The sequence below is a fragment of the Micromys minutus genome (genome assembly GCF_963924665.1).
Source record: "Micromys minutus genome assembly, chromosome: 8".
NCBI lineage: Eukaryota > Metazoa > Chordata > Mammalia > Rodentia > Muridae > Micromys > Micromys minutus.
In genome coordinates, this window is record NC_137977.1 from 10,911,026 (window position 1) to 10,927,592 (window position 16,567).

At 34.9% G+C, this 16,567-nt stretch overlaps 1 protein-coding gene across 5 annotated transcripts in view; it reads right to left on the reverse strand.

Moving 5' to 3' along the window:
* Positions 1-16,567, reverse strand: part of NOL4 (nucleolar protein 4) — a gene marked incomplete at both ends in the record, with an annotated part of 321,302 nt that overhangs the window by 196,165 nt on the left and 108,570 nt on the right. For all 5 annotated transcript variants that reach the window (XM_080920148.1, XM_080920146.1, XM_080920144.1 and 2 more), the window contains 3 exons: positions 7,304-7,436; positions 15,120-15,232; positions 16,136-16,247. In XM_080920148.1, the coding sequence (XP_080776274.1) occupies positions 7,304-7,436; positions 15,120-15,232; positions 16,136-16,247 (358 nt within the window). The remainder of the gene's footprint in view (positions 1-7,303; positions 7,437-15,119; positions 15,233-16,135; positions 16,248-16,567) is intronic.

The following is a 16,567-nucleotide window of genomic DNA, read 5'->3' on the forward strand; positions in this document are numbered from 1 at the left end:
GCATAAATGTATACAAATACAATTGTGTCAGTGCTTGGCTTTTTTTTTCTTTTTTTAAGGTTTGATACTCTGCATTAAGGTCTTACTATTTAGAATGAGCAAAAAGTACATGTAAAACAGGGTGTAACCCAGAATTTGTCAACATGTTCTTGGTGTATAAGGATTGAGCATGACTTTTTTTGTTTGTTTTGTTTTCTTGAACTTCACACAGTCTGTGAGTTGTGATAATGTTACTTCAAAGAGAAAACTACTTCAATAAAGAATGCAGCTGACTTTAATTATCGGATGGTTTAGGGGGTCCTGTTTTACACCATAGCCTGGACTTGTCTTAAACGCTACATTTTCAATTTTCAACCTCCAGAGTTCCTGACAATTTAGGCTACCATACCTCATAGAAAATGATTTATACAATTATTTAATTATCACAAAGTTAATATTTCTAGTTAAAAGAAACTTCTGTTATCAGTGAAATAGGTACCGAGTCACATAATTTTTTCTAATTAATCCTGATTGCTGTAAGATCATGCATATACATATATGTTTACAGTATATTTGTACTTGGATTAGCCACTAAATTCCAACTTAATGTTTTCTATTTTAAAAATTACTTTTATTTTTTAAAGTCCAGTCATTACTCCTCTCCCAGTGTGCTTTTCTACAGCTCCTCACCCCACTCCTCTCCCCACCCCCACCCCATCTCGAAGAGGATGTCACAAATCATCTGACGGGTTGAAGCATATCAAAGTATTTTATGAAGCAAATATTATGAAAAAAATAGGGAATTTTTAGTGATAGTAAATGAACCATACATTTCTAAATGCTAAGAGAATTATTAAATCTATTCTTGAATTTTAAAAATTGCCTACTAAATATATTTAAAGCTAACATTAGTTAGATGATGTAGCTGTTGAAAACTTATCCCGTAGGACTTTCTTCCCCTTTGCTTTGTTTACACAATGCCACCCTCATGCATGTGTCCTCGCAGATACTGTTAAGAAATTCTTTATCCAGTAATGAAGTGATAGCCATAAACTCCATAACATTCAGTAGATGGCAGAACATATTGGGATGGTGCATGTTCCAGAAGAGTCGATCCTTCAGTGACGTCATAACTGCCTTCATGTATGAGAGCTTGCTGATGTCTATAGGACGATACAGCCATCTGGTGATACATTGCTCAATATGTGTCTCTGTGTGACTATAACAAACATGACACAAAATCATATTTGCCTTGAAGTAAAACCTCCAGTTTGTAGTATTGTCTGAGTAGTTATACCACAGTCAAAAGGCAACCCACAAACACTACGTGTATGAAGTTACTACCAACATCATAGAAAAGTGTTTAGAACAAAAACATTCATTTCTGTTGTAAATCTTAAAGCTGATAAATATTAAGATCAAATAATCATAAGGATGTTCCTCAACTTCCTGGGACAGCCCTATTTATCATGTTGAAGGCAAAAAGAGGAAAACCAACAGCTCTCCATGACTACAAAAAGAGAGAAATAATCTGATATAACAGTTGTTGTTTTTTCTTTTTTTTTAAGTTGAATCATAAGCAAAAAGTACATGTAAAACAAAACATTTACATGGAAATAGTCAAAGTTTTCTTAGTGTGTATAGATTAGACATAATGATTTTTAAATACCAAAAATTGCCACAAGGCTATCTTCTTAGCTGTTGGGTTATTAATGTTATAAGGTCTAGGTGTACCACACTCTGAGAGGGTGCTATACACTTGGTTTTTTTTTGTTTGTTTGTTTTTGTTTTTGTTTTGTTTTGTTTTTCCCTATGGACTGAGGCTTCCACTTTTTGGCCTTTCTTTTTTTGAGCTTCATATGATCTGTGACTTGTTTCTTGAGTATTCAGAGCTTTCTGGGGCTAATATCCAATTATCAGTGACTGCATATTATATCTGTTCTTTAGTGATTGGGTTACCTTACTCAGGATGATATTCTCTAGATACATCCATTTTCCTAGGAATTTCATAAAGTCATTGTTTCTAATAGCTGAGTAGTACTTTATTGTGTAAATATACAACAATTTTTGTATCCATTCATCTATTGAATGGCACCTGGTTTCTTTCCAGCTTCTGGCTATTATAAATAAGGCAGCTGTGAACATGGTGGAGCATGTGTCCTTATTGTATGTTGGAGCATCTTTGGGGTATATGCCCAGAAGTGGAATAACTGGGTCTTCAGGTAGGACTATGTCCAATTTTCTGAGGAACCACCAAACTGGTTTCCAGAGTGGTTGTACCAGCTTACAACCCCACCAACAGTGGAGGAGTGTTCCTCTTTCTCAGCATCCTCCCCAGCATCTGCTATCATCTGAGTTTTTGATCTTAGCCATTCTGACTGGTATGAGATGGAATCTTAGCATTGTTTTGATTTGAATTTCCCTGCTGACTAGGGATGTTCAGCACTTCCTTAGATGCTCCTCAGCCACTTGATATTCCTCAATTGAGAATTCTTTGTTTAGCTCTGTACCCCATTTTTTAAATTGAATCAGGTACAACTCTCTTCTTAGAAGGCAGTAAGATATATCCGAGTGGTTTACATACAGTATTTAATTTAGAAAAGCACATATATGGCTTTTTAAAAAACAATTGACCCTTTCAAAGGGAATCAAATGCTTGAGTAAATCAAAGCTTCATGTCTGTCCGGAAGGCTGATGCCCCTGTCCTAGGCAACTTCAGAAAACAAGGATCAGATATATCAGGCATCTCAGGACCAAGAAACGACTCAGGGGGCAAATGTTGTTGAGAGTGCTTCGGGAAATGCAGGGTCTGAGATTTAAAGGTAAGTACCTATGGGTGGCATTTTTTTTTTTTTTTACTTAGAATCTATTTAAATGGATGCCATAGCATGAAACTTAACAAACAGCTGTCTCTGGATTCGCAAGGCTGTGGGCTGTTAGATCCTGACATGTTTCCTGGAACTCTGCAGGCCACAGTCATTGCATACCAAAGTTGTATTCACAAGCTCCCTAAGTTTCATGGCAGTGTTGAGGAGCACATCCTTACAGGAGCAAAGTCAAGGTAGGCAGAGCTGTGAGGTGAATTTAACCCAGAGATGGTCTTCTAACTCTATTAAGCTGTTTAAATGCTGCAATGTGGTTTCTTTAAACCAAAATTAAGGGTAGAAGGTTTCCTATGCAAAGACTGTTACTTTTATGTATTTTAAATATGTTTGGCTGTGGTTTTAAACATGGTTTATGTGTTTCTTCTCTTTTATATTTTTACTGAGGGAGGGAAGCAAGATGACAATCAAATAAGCAAAAGAAACTTCCTGTTCTATGCCGATCTAGAAATACCTTCACATGAACGCTTCATTTGGTTTCAGGCCTCTAGACTGTTGCTTAATTATCTAACCCAGGGCAAAGCATTCTCTTACCTTTCCTCCCTGTCTCCAATACACCACAATCTGATGCCGAGATTTTAGATCTATGATAACCATATTGAAATAGAAACAGAAAAGAAAAACTTTAAGTCTTCATTCTCATTGTACATGGTGCGCAATAGAGACATTATGTAAACCTGCCTACGTTACAATTTCTGGAATTTCGAAAAGCCACAACTTCCTACTTTAGCCTCTTTGGTGAGTATTTTAACTTCTTGCTAAAGAAAAAAAGAACATTTTACTGTGACTTTCAAAATGTTGTTCAGATTTTAGCAATCATGTCTGTTTAAGTTTTAACTGGTCATGGTGAGGCTGAGACAGAAGGACTAGGAATTGAAGGCTAGTCTGGGATGTGTGAAACTATGTCACAACGAAACAACATGCAAAAACATACAATGACAACAAAAGATTTTATACATAGCAAAACTGAAGTTTTATGCAATTTTTGCAATAGCTTAACCCAGGGTTTCTCCCAATGCTTTCAGCACAGAAGATGGATGTGTACAGACAAAGGTCTTGCTCTGTCACCGTGAAGTATTACTTTTGCACAGTTTGCTATCACATGTATCTTTTGAACCTTAAATTATATCCTATTAATACTGAAAATGCTGCTCACTCAGACAACCCTCTGTCAAGCCCACTGTAGGGACTGTGATCACTATAAGGAAAATGAGAATCAAAGAGCATTCCTATGCTTGTGTGTGTCTACGGTGGCGCAAGCTCTTCTTTTCCCTGTGGGCTCTCCTCTGCTGGTCATCCTCTCTCTGCACAGACTCCTCTTCCTTGCCTATGTCAGTCATTTGTGACTGGTGAGCCATTTGCACCCCTACCAAGCCAGGATGCCATTGTCATATCTGGAGATGGTACACTTGTCTGAGAAAAGGTGTACTACTATGCAATCAATAGTTGGAAAGAGGCTGCTAGATATTTACCAAAAACAAGTCAGAGATCAACAGTGTGGAGGATTAGAAGTTCTGCCTCATGAACTCTATACGGGGCCCACATCAGGATGCTCACCCAACATTAGACAGGCTATACCACAAGTCCTTACCTTCTTATACTGTTTAAAGATTAATGTACACCATCCACAAAGAACTAACGTATCCCAAGCTAACTAGGACTTAGTTCTTCACACATCCAAAGACTTAAAAACAAGAGAAATATTGAAATTTCTATTATTAAAATGTTAATTTTTGAAAAGCAAAATAGTCTTTCATACACATCATTCATGAGTTGGGTCTATGCTTGTTAAAATGCCTTATTCATTTTTTTTTGCTCAGCATTATATACAAACATCAGCACACATATTTATATACACTGGGTGATAGTTTATATACACAAATGTATTAATATACACATATGTGTATATAATTTACATGTGAAAGAAAGCAATGAGGTATGAACAGCTTGAGATAAAGAGCATACTTTAGTTATAAAACAAGTATGATAAAGTAGCACAAGTGTGTATAGGGGTGCTCACATGAGTGTGTGAATGCACATGGGTGCACTCATGGGTTAAAGGGAATTGCCCAGTGTGATGTTGGCATGGATAATTTAAGAGAATACCATTATCAGGGAAAAGGAAAGAAAACATGCAAAAACTCATTTTACAAACCATAATTATAATGGAAAGCTAGACCTTAATTATTTAAATGATGGAACAAGTAAGACAAATTTAAACTGGAGCACATGACAGGAAACTCATGGTGGAAGAACACTTATAAATTAATAATTTCTGAAATTTAGAAGAGGAAAGGGTCATGAATGAGAAAATAATGTGGCTTCACATGGAAAGTTCTTTAGGGAGTGTTAATATGTAGAAGACGGATAGAGGGAGGTAGGAGTGTTAGTAAGTAGAAAATGGATAGAGGGAGGTAGGAGTGTTAGTAAGTAGAAAATGGATAGAGGGAGGTAGGAGTGTTAGTAAGTAGAAGATGGATAGAGGGAGGTAGGAGTGTTAGTAAGTAGAAGACGGATAGAGGGAGGTAGGAGTGTTAGTAAGTAGAAGATGGATAGAGGGAGGTAGGAATGTTAGTAAGGAGAAGACGGATAGAGGGAGGTGGGCATCAGCAGATATTTCCTTATAGATAGAAGAGCTTGCAGAAGAAAGCTGGGGGCTCGTTCGATGCAGATGGGATTGAAGATAACATGATTGGATTTGCTCTCTTAAGTGGTGATTGTGTATAAAGCTAAGAAATACACTCAACACTTGTGAGCAGAAACTGGAGAGGGTCTCTCGGGGAAAGCAAAGAGCTTGTGATGTTAGTATTGGGTGCTGATTCTAATAATCCATCTGGAGGGGAAAAAAACCTCTCAATGGATCGGTGGACTAGGAGAGACTATGCCAAAGAAAACTGAGTGAACAGCAAAAAGCAGAATTCCTACGGCATCAAAGGGGGATTAGGAGGAGTCTGGGGAAGCTCTAACTAAAGTTAATGGGTGTTTTCCATATTGTTCCATAGCATCTCAAGTCGAAATATACTTTATGACATGAGTTCTACTCTAGCCATAAAACACAACTGGCAATTTCAATCAAATAGTGATGAGTTTTCATGGTTAGAGACACAGTCCTGAGACGAACATTCTTTACTTTCTTCAGAATTATGTATGAGCAGAGTAAGAATCAAATAGAAAAAGTCCACTAACAAAGAATTGAGCAGTGTGTGTGGACTATTTTGGGTTTTTCTGGTGTATGTGTGTGTGTGTTATTCTGTGACACCATTATTGTGTGAGGAATATCTATTTTACAGTAAAGTGACAAGAATTTCTTCATAGTATTCCCAAATGAAAGCTTTTGTACTGAAAAACTGTGCTGTTGTTTAGCAAATCAGACATAACCTTGAAGTCCCACTCAAAGTTCTCTTCTCTTATAAATTGCAATGTTGTAACTTCCACTCCACTCAAACTCTTCAGATATGTAGAAAAGAGAAGTACCCATGACAGGGATGTTCACATATTTAAAACTACGGATGCCTTAAGTCTTTCTGGTGTGTACAGACTGCAGCACCTGAAACACTGACAACCCCTAAAACTAGGTTTAAAGAACAGGTCCCCCCCCCAACACACAAAAAATGTCAAGAAAACCTTTTTCCTATCTTCAGATAAAGTGAAAAACTTACCAGTCAAAAGAGCAATGCCAACTTACAAAACTGAAATCAGAAACTGAATGAATTCTTTGGTTTCTAGTTATAAAGCTTAATCTTATACCTGCCATTGTATTAATCTTCATCAAATTTAATACAAAGTCTTCAAAAAGCTTCGAAGTTCCTTGAGGATATCAGGCCTGAAGTGTTGGCCATCCATTGACTTTATAATGTTCAGCTTTATTCCAAAATTAAACAAAGAGAAGACTTAGGAATATTTCTGAGATTGAAAAATAGAAATAACAACCTTCCTTTCCCCTTGAACAACAGAGGAGTTCAAGATCACAGCAAAGTCATTTCCTCCTGTAGCATTTCTTTAAGAAAATTATCTTTAATATTGTGTCATTTATATTTGGAACTTGGCTGTTAGGTTAAAGAAAATTGAACCATCTTTAAATTCTTTGTTTTCTCAAATATAAATGATGGCACAAGAAACCAACACCAGAAAACGTTATCATAATTATCCAACTTCACAACTGCAGCACATTTTATATTTGAAAAGAAAAACATGGATGTGCTTGGGTTTCATAACTGACATCTTTTTATAAATCAGTCTAACACTTTAATTTTGAAAAGAGTACTTCAATCTAAAAATAATAAAGTGGATGACATAACCTGAGTGCCCAAAAAGTGTCTCCATAGAGACGGATTTTTTTAATGGACACAAGAGTGAAGAGGAGGTTGTGATTTTAATAGACTCTTACTCACTGCTGGGTCTCACTGCTTTGTCTGCTCGCTTGTTCGTGAGGAAAGGCTTACCATCTTGTTGGCCAGGGAGAGTCTGGGGACTATGCATTCTCTCTTCCAGATTGGAGCTGAGGTCAGAGTTCACGGCAGACATGCGTGTTGAATCACTCATATCAAATTCATCACTTTCTATTGAACTTTCGTCCTGAAATGGTTTGAAAATATGATTAGACACTGTAAAATTTAACTGTGTGTAAAAAAGTAACTGTTCTGCCTATGTGCTTAATGAGAGGCTAGCCAGTTCATAAATGAGTATCAGCCTCTATAAAACATGATACCTGTAATAGATGTGTAAAACAACAAATCATGAAATTCTTCCTTCAAAAAATGTTTTTAAAAATTAGACATTCAAACAACTTACTGTGCAGTGTATTCCATTGCAAAATGTGTTTTTTAAAAAAGTAATTTGGGAATTATCTTAATATTGAACTATTCTTGATAAATAGTTGTCATTAAGGGATGATCATAAAACATAATAAAAAGGAAAATCTAAGTTTTACTATAAACAAAATGACTTGGTAAATTTTATAAGCACATGTGCATATTTATAAGGATATATTGTATAACATAGTAAGAATATTTCATCTACAAACAGGATGAACTCCAAGTATAAATGAAGATACATGCATAGATTTGACATATGTATTTGATACAAATAAATAAACTCTTAATCTATTGTACAAATAAAGATGATAGACAGATTATAGATAAAGAATATATACTATATAGATAATAGATATGTAATAAGTTATAAGTAGACAGAGAGATGCTAGATAAATAAATGATAGATGACATTTAGATGCTAGGTACATAGAATGAGATGATATATATATATATATATATATATATATATATAGATAGATAGATAGATAGATAGATAGATAGGTAGGTAGACAGGCAGACAGACAGACAGATAGTTAAGCAGATAGGCAGAAAAATAGACAGATAATAGACACATAGATAGATAGATAGATAGATAGATAGATAGATAGATAGATAGATAGATAGATAGATAATGTAGGGATGATAGATGGTTCCTAGAAGCGTAGATGATCATTTGTAGATAAATAATTCGAAGCTATATGATAGGCAGAGCACTGAATTCATAAAAGGACTTCCATATAACTGTGTAAAACTCATTCACTAAAAGTCAGGTGACAAAATTCTCTAGCAATTGGTTAATTTAGAAAACCACCACTCAAAGAGCACACAATAAGGGACCCATGGCTCCAGCTGCATATATAGCCAAGGATGGCCTGTTTGGAATCAATGGGAAAAGTCCTTGGTCTTGCCAAGGCTCAATGGCCCAGTGTTAGGGAGGGAATGGGTGGATAGGTGAACACCCTTATAGAAGCAATAAGAGAGGGAGGTTGAAAGAGAGGGTATAAGGTGATGGAGAGAAACCAGAAAAGGGGATAACATTTGAAATGTAAATAAAATATATCCAATAAAAAAGGAAAAGTCAATTGTAAACAATTAATATAGAAACTGGTATATTTTAATTTTGAGATTATATAATAATTATTATATTTCCCTTCCCCTTCCTCAATCCAAATTTGCCCATATACCTCTCCTTGCTCTTTTCAAATTGATGGCCTCTTTTTTCATTATTTTTGGTTAAATTCATGAATGTGTTTATTTACAAAAACTTTCTTAAACATAACCAGTTTGGTGCATATATAATGTTACTTGTTTTTATGTTTTCAGTGAATAAGAATATAGTACTGAATAATGAGTTGCTGTGCTCTTCCTAGGGAAGACTACTTCTTCAACTCTTAGCATTCTTTATTAGACTATTGATTAAGGATGAGACTTTGCAAACGTCCAAGGAAAGAAGGCAACTAACAGGCCTACACAGCTATGACACCTATTGCCACATTAATTACCAGCACACTAAATATGTATACATTGAGGGTAATGAACAGCTGTCTAATTGCACGTAGGACCCATTCAACAAGAGGAAAACATATATGGTACTGGAACCCTGATAACTATTCAGTTGCTATACATAGTAGAGAAGAATCTACAACCACTAATGTACTAAGCTAGCATAATTCCCCAACAACAACCTAAACTTTACCTTCTTTCCACTGGTAAGTCTAATCCTCACCCCTCATTAAGGAAACGTCGCTTTGAAACTAGGATACATTGCTCCAATTTTACTGAAGCTAGGAATTTATCATTTTACTTCAAAGTTCTTATTGCTTATCCAAATTAATTAATTAATTAATTCTTTACTAATTAAAACATGCTGTTAGGTTTGTGAGTGTCTTTTTTTTTTTTAACAAACTAAGAACTTATTCCTTCAGGCTTCAATTTCTTCATATTATCAGTCCTTTCTTGTAAGCCATCTCACCCTAGTGATTCTCTTGGATTTATCTCTGAATTCTGTTGATATGGATGGAAACCATACTTGTCAGACTTTATGGTTATGAGGTGTAACCATTGAAACACTTTTCTAACCCTAAAACTAGTAATTAAAAGTAATTATTTAATGGCTTATTTATTTTATTTATAATTATTACCTATATATAATATATTGATTTATAACCATAAATGTATTTATAATTTATGTTATAATTATTTATCATTGGTTCATGAATATTTTGGGCAGTTATTGTCAGGTCAGAAGACAGCTTGCACTTGCATTGCTTCCTTCCATGCTGTGCCTTCATCCTGAGGACAGAACTCATTGAGTTTGGCATGAAACACCTTTTACTTACTTAACTATCCTGCCAGATCACGTATTTATTGTACATAACACAGCTGCTGAGATCTACCTGAGTAAAATTATTTCTACACAATTTATATAATATATAAAATGTGTGTGTTTAAAGAGCTAAACGCAAAGTTTCAATCATGTTCTTTGTTCTGTGAAATGACTGTAAAATGCCTTGACATTGTAGCTAATCAGTATATATTCATAATCATTAAATAACATTTTTAGCTGTGAGTGGAGGTGAACCTCAGTAATCCCAGCATTCAGGAGGCAGAGTCAGATGAATCCCTGTGAGGTCTACAAAGCAAGTGTAGGACAGCCAGGGGTAAACAAAGAATCCCTGTTTAAAAAATAATAGATAGATAGATAGATAGATAGATAGATAGATAGATAGATAGATAGATAGACAGACAGACAGATAAAACCTTTGTCAACATACATTTTTAGAAGTTTGGACATATAATTGTAAGCTTTTATAAAATAATGTTTTTAAGATTTATGTATTTATTTATTTATTATATGAGTACACTGTTGCTTTCTTCAGACAGACCCAAAGAAAGCATCAGATCTCATTACAGATGATTGTGAGCCATCATGTGGTTGCTAGGAATTGAACTCAGGACCTCTGAAAGAGCAACCAGTGCTCATAACCACTGAACCATCTTTCCAGCCTGGATTGTAAGCTTTATGTTAAATTTAACTATTGGCCTTAATTTGGTTTCTACTGTTGTGATAAAGACCATTACCAAAAACAATCTTTGCAATGAAAGGATTTATTTAGCTTATACATCTCAAGCCATATCCCACTAAGAAAAGTCATAGCAGAAATTCTGAACAGAAAGTTAGAGGCAGGAGGAACAGAAACAGAGACCACGAGAAACATTGCTTATTGGCTTGTTCCCCATGGCTTGATTAGTTGGCTTTTTTATCTACCCATAGATGGTACAACCCACAGTGGATGGTCCCTTCTACATCAGCATTAACTAAGAAAATGCCCGATAGGCTTGCCTACAAGCAATCGGATGGAAGCATTTACTTAATTGAAGTGTCTCTCCCAGATATGTCCAAGTTTGGGTCAAATTAACAAAACAACCAGCACATCTGCCATGAATTTCTGATCTTTTAAAGCACTGAGTTTAGTTGATCACAATGTATAATGTTCTTGATTTGTTTCTGGATTTGGTTTGCAACTATTTTATTAAGTAGTTTTGCATTAATGTTTATATGAGAAATCAGTCTTAAGTTCTCTTTTTTTTTTTTGTTGAGTGTCTGAGCTGTGGCTTCATAGAATGAGTTTGTCAGTGCTCCTTCTATTACTATATTGTGAAATAGTTTGAGGAGTATTGGTAATAGCTCTTCTTTGAAGGCCTGGCAGCATTCTGCAATAAAACCATCTGGCTCAGGGTACTTTGCGGTTGGGAGACTTTTTTTTTTTTTTTGACTGGTTCTATTTTATTAGAGGTTATAAGGCTGCTTAGTTTATCTGGTCTTGATTTAACTTCAGTAAGTGGTGAATTTGGTTTTCATAAAATGGCTAAAGCCCTTGTATATGGGTTCATCTCTTATGATACTTAATTAACTGGTTCCATCTTCCTCATTCTACATATGCCCCCACAGAAATAAATATAATCTTAAGTGTGCCCTTTATTTTATAAATGTATCTGATCATGAATCAAATGTCCTCATTCTTTAACAACTAAATTTCAACTTCTCCATTTTTTCTTAAACTTCTGACAACTTCTCCAACAAACTTACTGTTGCTTCCTTTATACCTGAGGAAATGGGATGAAACAGGAATATATCTGTAGGCCCCCTCACCATTCACCTCCTACTATTGAGACTTCTTTTCTGTGGTCCATTATAAAGCCAACTCTCCCAGATCAAAAAGCAAAAATACATTACAGGAAACAAAGCTGGAAGGACAGAAACATTCAAGTTCTTTAACGTTGGACATGAAACTACAAGTTTTAGCAATTTATCTACTAACTTCCAGTCTTGTTTTAGTCTAATATCTTCCTACTATGAGCAGATTCCTCCTTTCTGGTAAGGTATATTCTTTAGTATTTTATGGTGGAAGTCTGTAATTAGCTTTTTTATTTTGCAGGGGCTTACAGTGAAAAGATAGTTTTGAGTATCAGAAGGGACTTTAAACATCTCATCAGTCTTGAAAATGAAAGACTATGGAGGACTTTGATGTTAGATACATTTAACATTATGGTATTGGCATGAGCCTATGGAGACCAAGAAGTAGAATGTGGTAGTGAATGTTGTTCAGAGACTCAGCTGCTTGAACACATCGTTCCAAGTTGATGGCACAGCTCTGGTAGGTTTAGGAGGAGTAACCTTGCTGGTGAAAGTGTGTAACTGGGGATAAATTTTAGCTTTCAAAGCCATGTGCCATCCTTAGTGTGTTCTCTGTTTGGTGTTTTCAGTACATGGTGACAGTCTTCAGCTATCTGCTCCTCCTTCCCTGCATGGGCTGTCATAGATTCTGACCCTGAAACTATGACACTCATCCTTCTTGGGAAACCTACAAGAACTTTCTTTGATAACTTGCCTAAGTCATGGTTGTTTTATTGCAGCAATAGAAAGTAACAACACACATTTCTTTCAGTTTTCTTCAAATTATGTCACACATATCTTCATTTATCCATTTATTCCTTTCATTTATTCATGAAATCTTATCATCGAATCCAGAATCTCGGATGCTTGAAGTGAGTTCTGTACAGCTGATTTGCATTTTTAAGGAATTCCTTATTGATGTTCCTTTCTTCTTTTAATAGAGTTTAGCAATGTTTAACGTGCCTTGTCTTACTGCTTATTTTCTTTATTGTTCTTAACTCCTCACTGAAAGACATGCTTCAAAAATACAGACTCTTTGTTAATTCATTTCTAAGAATAATTGGAAAGCATTCAGAAAATATTGGTGAATTTATTGGATTAATGCTCATTTAAATTTAAATACAACTTTTAATGAAGATTTACCTCATCATTTTAGTTCAATATGCTTATCTAATTCAGCTTCCCAAACCTGTAATAGTTATATTTTTCTAAAATTTTATAAATACTCTAATAAGTAATTTCTTTGAATATTTTAACAGTATGCGTCCAATTTAATAATTTCAAACTGTGACAAGGATAATTTTTCTAATTATCATTTTTGAGGGCTATGCTTTTTAGTTCGAAATGCGCGTGATGCTTTAGAACCAAAAGGACTTTTAAAACATAGGTTGTATGATTGGTATGAAGCTAATCATAATTTGGGGCTGAATTAAGTGTATTTGACCTCCAAATTAGCTACAAATACTGTGTGGCTTTCACATTTCTATGAGGTGTTATTCCTTCTTTCAGTTCTGCAGTGATTGGGGTGCCAGTCACTTCATTCCTGGGAACAGACTCAATTGTTGTTAGTTTTCTGGTACTATCTAATGCAATACACACACTACGTGGCTATTCTTAGAGAATGAACACCAGATAAAATCTACTGATCAAGATGAAAACTTAGTCAAGTACAGAGAAAACAAAAATATTAAATTTTATGAATAAAGTGTCCAAAAGTCTATTTTAATAGGCCTAAATTGTGTTTTACAAAATCTAGGTTTTAAAAAGTAAGCATCTAAATACACATCCTGTTACAGAAGGAACGTATTAGTTTGAAGGTCTATTTCCAACTCAGAAAATAGGAATGCTTCTACTCTTTATGATGATGACTACTTGATAAACATTTATTTAACTCCTACAGTACATTGACTAAACCTTTGCTTTTTTGTAAAGAATACAAATATCTACACACACACATACTTACACACACACACACAGCCACACACACATATAGAGACATACACACATTTAACCTGACAAAAGCACACAAAAATACACACAAAAATACACAAATGAAAATTGACATACATACACACACACACACTTAAATTCTATTACCAAAATGACTTCTAGAAAACATCAATAAACACACTTGATGTCTGATGTATTAAAATATATTCTGAAATATGAAAATATCAGTAATTTAAAGAAATTGTGACAAATTTTCTATCAAAAAATTAAAATGTATAAACAAAAAATCAAATAGAAATTTATTGTCAATTCTGAAGAAGTCTGTCTATGCACATTTACAACCACAAGCCACAAAGTGAGGAGTATGGTGGCCTACAATACCCCATCAATGACTGAAGAGATGGTGCACAAACCATCCCTCATTACGTAAAACCTGCTGTATTTATATTTAGATGCTTCTTTATATCTTGGTCAAGATTCTTCCTAGCTAAATCATTAGGCGAAGTACTTAGCTTTTTAAAAGGTTTTTTATCTACAATGGCCATTTTAAAAGAAATTGATTCTGCAACAAATCTGTTGGTTTTCCTTAATAATGTGCAGCGCTCACTCTGGTTGACTCTATGGGAAGCCCAGGAGGAACCCAAGAAACGCAATAATAAAACACATTTCTCTTTATATAGACCCTATGTCGAAATATGTGATTAAATATTTTGGTGTATATATCTTGAACTCATGAAACCATTGATACTGCTTAATTTCTGTAATAAAAAAAAAAACTCATATCTTGATGTTTTATAAAAATCAAGCTTTAAATAACAGTGATACCAAAAAAATTACCCTTTGTGTTTTAAATTTGTGTTACAGTATTGTTAATATTTAGTTTGATGTTAAAACAGTCAGATACTTCTATGGAAAAAAAAAACCTTAAAAGACTTGAAAAATATATAAATGTGATTGATAGAGAAACGGTTGTATTTGAAATCATCTTAAATTGGATTTTCAGTTTCAGTTTCTCGGAGAAGATGGATTCAGAGCTTCCCTGTCCTTGGATGCTCAAGACTTTTTAGCTCCTGGCTGAGACTGCCTCGGTGGAAATGTAGTGAAGAAAAAGACACTTCCTCATATAGCACTAAGGAAAACAGATTCATCCAGCATCTCTGCATCTAGGATGTGGGCATCATTGCTTTCTAAAACAATGAGGTCCCAAGGACATATAAATTACAGCTTTCATGTGGCACCACACTTAATCCCTTAGTTGTGGGTATAGAGCTTTGTTCTCATTTGTGTATGATGCAATCATATATGTTTCCAGTTTACCTCATCTTGCTGTGAGTTTAGCAGCTGCAATTTCATGTGCTTCATGTATGCCATGGTGATTGGCATGTTGTAGTCGATCATGCTGGTCACCAGTGTAGGAGGCTTTCCGTTATCTGCAACAGAACATTTGAGGCCTGTGATGAATGCAACACGGTGCTCCAGCTTCATCTTCAGCGTGAGCCAGTATGTTTAATTAAATACAGTCTTCAGCACATTAATGACTGAAAACTCTGAAAGCTCTATAAATGAACTGCATAAAATATAGCATGCAAATTTCCACAAATGGTATTGGCCCAATTTAACAGCATGGACAAATCCACTATATGTCACTATAAAGTGACTTTTAAATATCCTAAGCAGTGGCCTTTAACTATCCTAAGCAATAACAAATAAATTTATTATGGCAATTAAGCACTTTAAAAATATTTCAAAGCACAACTATTTTATATGTAAATTACTGGGAGTAAAAAAAGTTTCCTTTTTACTTTCTTATAGGATCTAAGCTACTTATCTTTCAAACCATGGCAGAATCTTAAAAGTGCCTATGAGATAAATCTAAATTATTAAGATAACAGTACTTAGGAAAAGTATCTGTATAATTTCAATAAATGTTAAAGCCAAATTGTCATTTTAAAATTTTTAATTGAAGGCATTTCATGTAATCTATGATTTTTGGAAGTAAGAATCTGTAGATTTGAAAGATCATTTTCAGTGTTGAACTTTCTTGCTAAGTGTATTATCTAAATTATCATGAAATAATACCATGCTGAAAATTAAGACGCACACACAGACACACATTTTCTAAAAGATACTTGTATACTTGAAAGTGCCTTCCAGGAATGGATCGTGAATTACTTTTTCAGTGGGTGTTCAGAATCCACTGAACCCTACTTAAATAAATAAAGGGATGTAACTTGTTGAACTGTTTTCTTCCATGTTTTTCATAAAAATGTAAGATACAAATTAATCTTATAAAGAAAATGACATCAGGTCTTATTAGCGGGCACTGTGGCTACCTTTGTGATCGGTTCCATCTGGGTTCAAGTGCATTCTTTTCTGGCACTCGGAACAGCTCATTAGAAACCGTGTCACCGCTTCTCTTGGTAGGAAGGCGTAGCTCTCTGAAATCTGAAAGGATTCACAAAACGTGAGTGTTACTAGAGGAGCAGACTGAGCGGGATCCCACCAACATCACCACTGTCTTTCCCAATCAGACGTTATTCCAATATGGCAGGAAGCACAATGAAAGCATGCACGGCAAACCATGCATCATTTCCAGAAATATCTATCCAGCTTGATCAATGACTCTTAATAACAGCCAACAATGCCATTTGATGGACAAACTGTAGGCTGCATCTGGGTAGATATATGCTTTTTGTTTCTGCATTGCTTTTAGGAAAATAATCACAGTGGGTGGATATTCTCGTGGGTTTCCATCCTTATCGAAT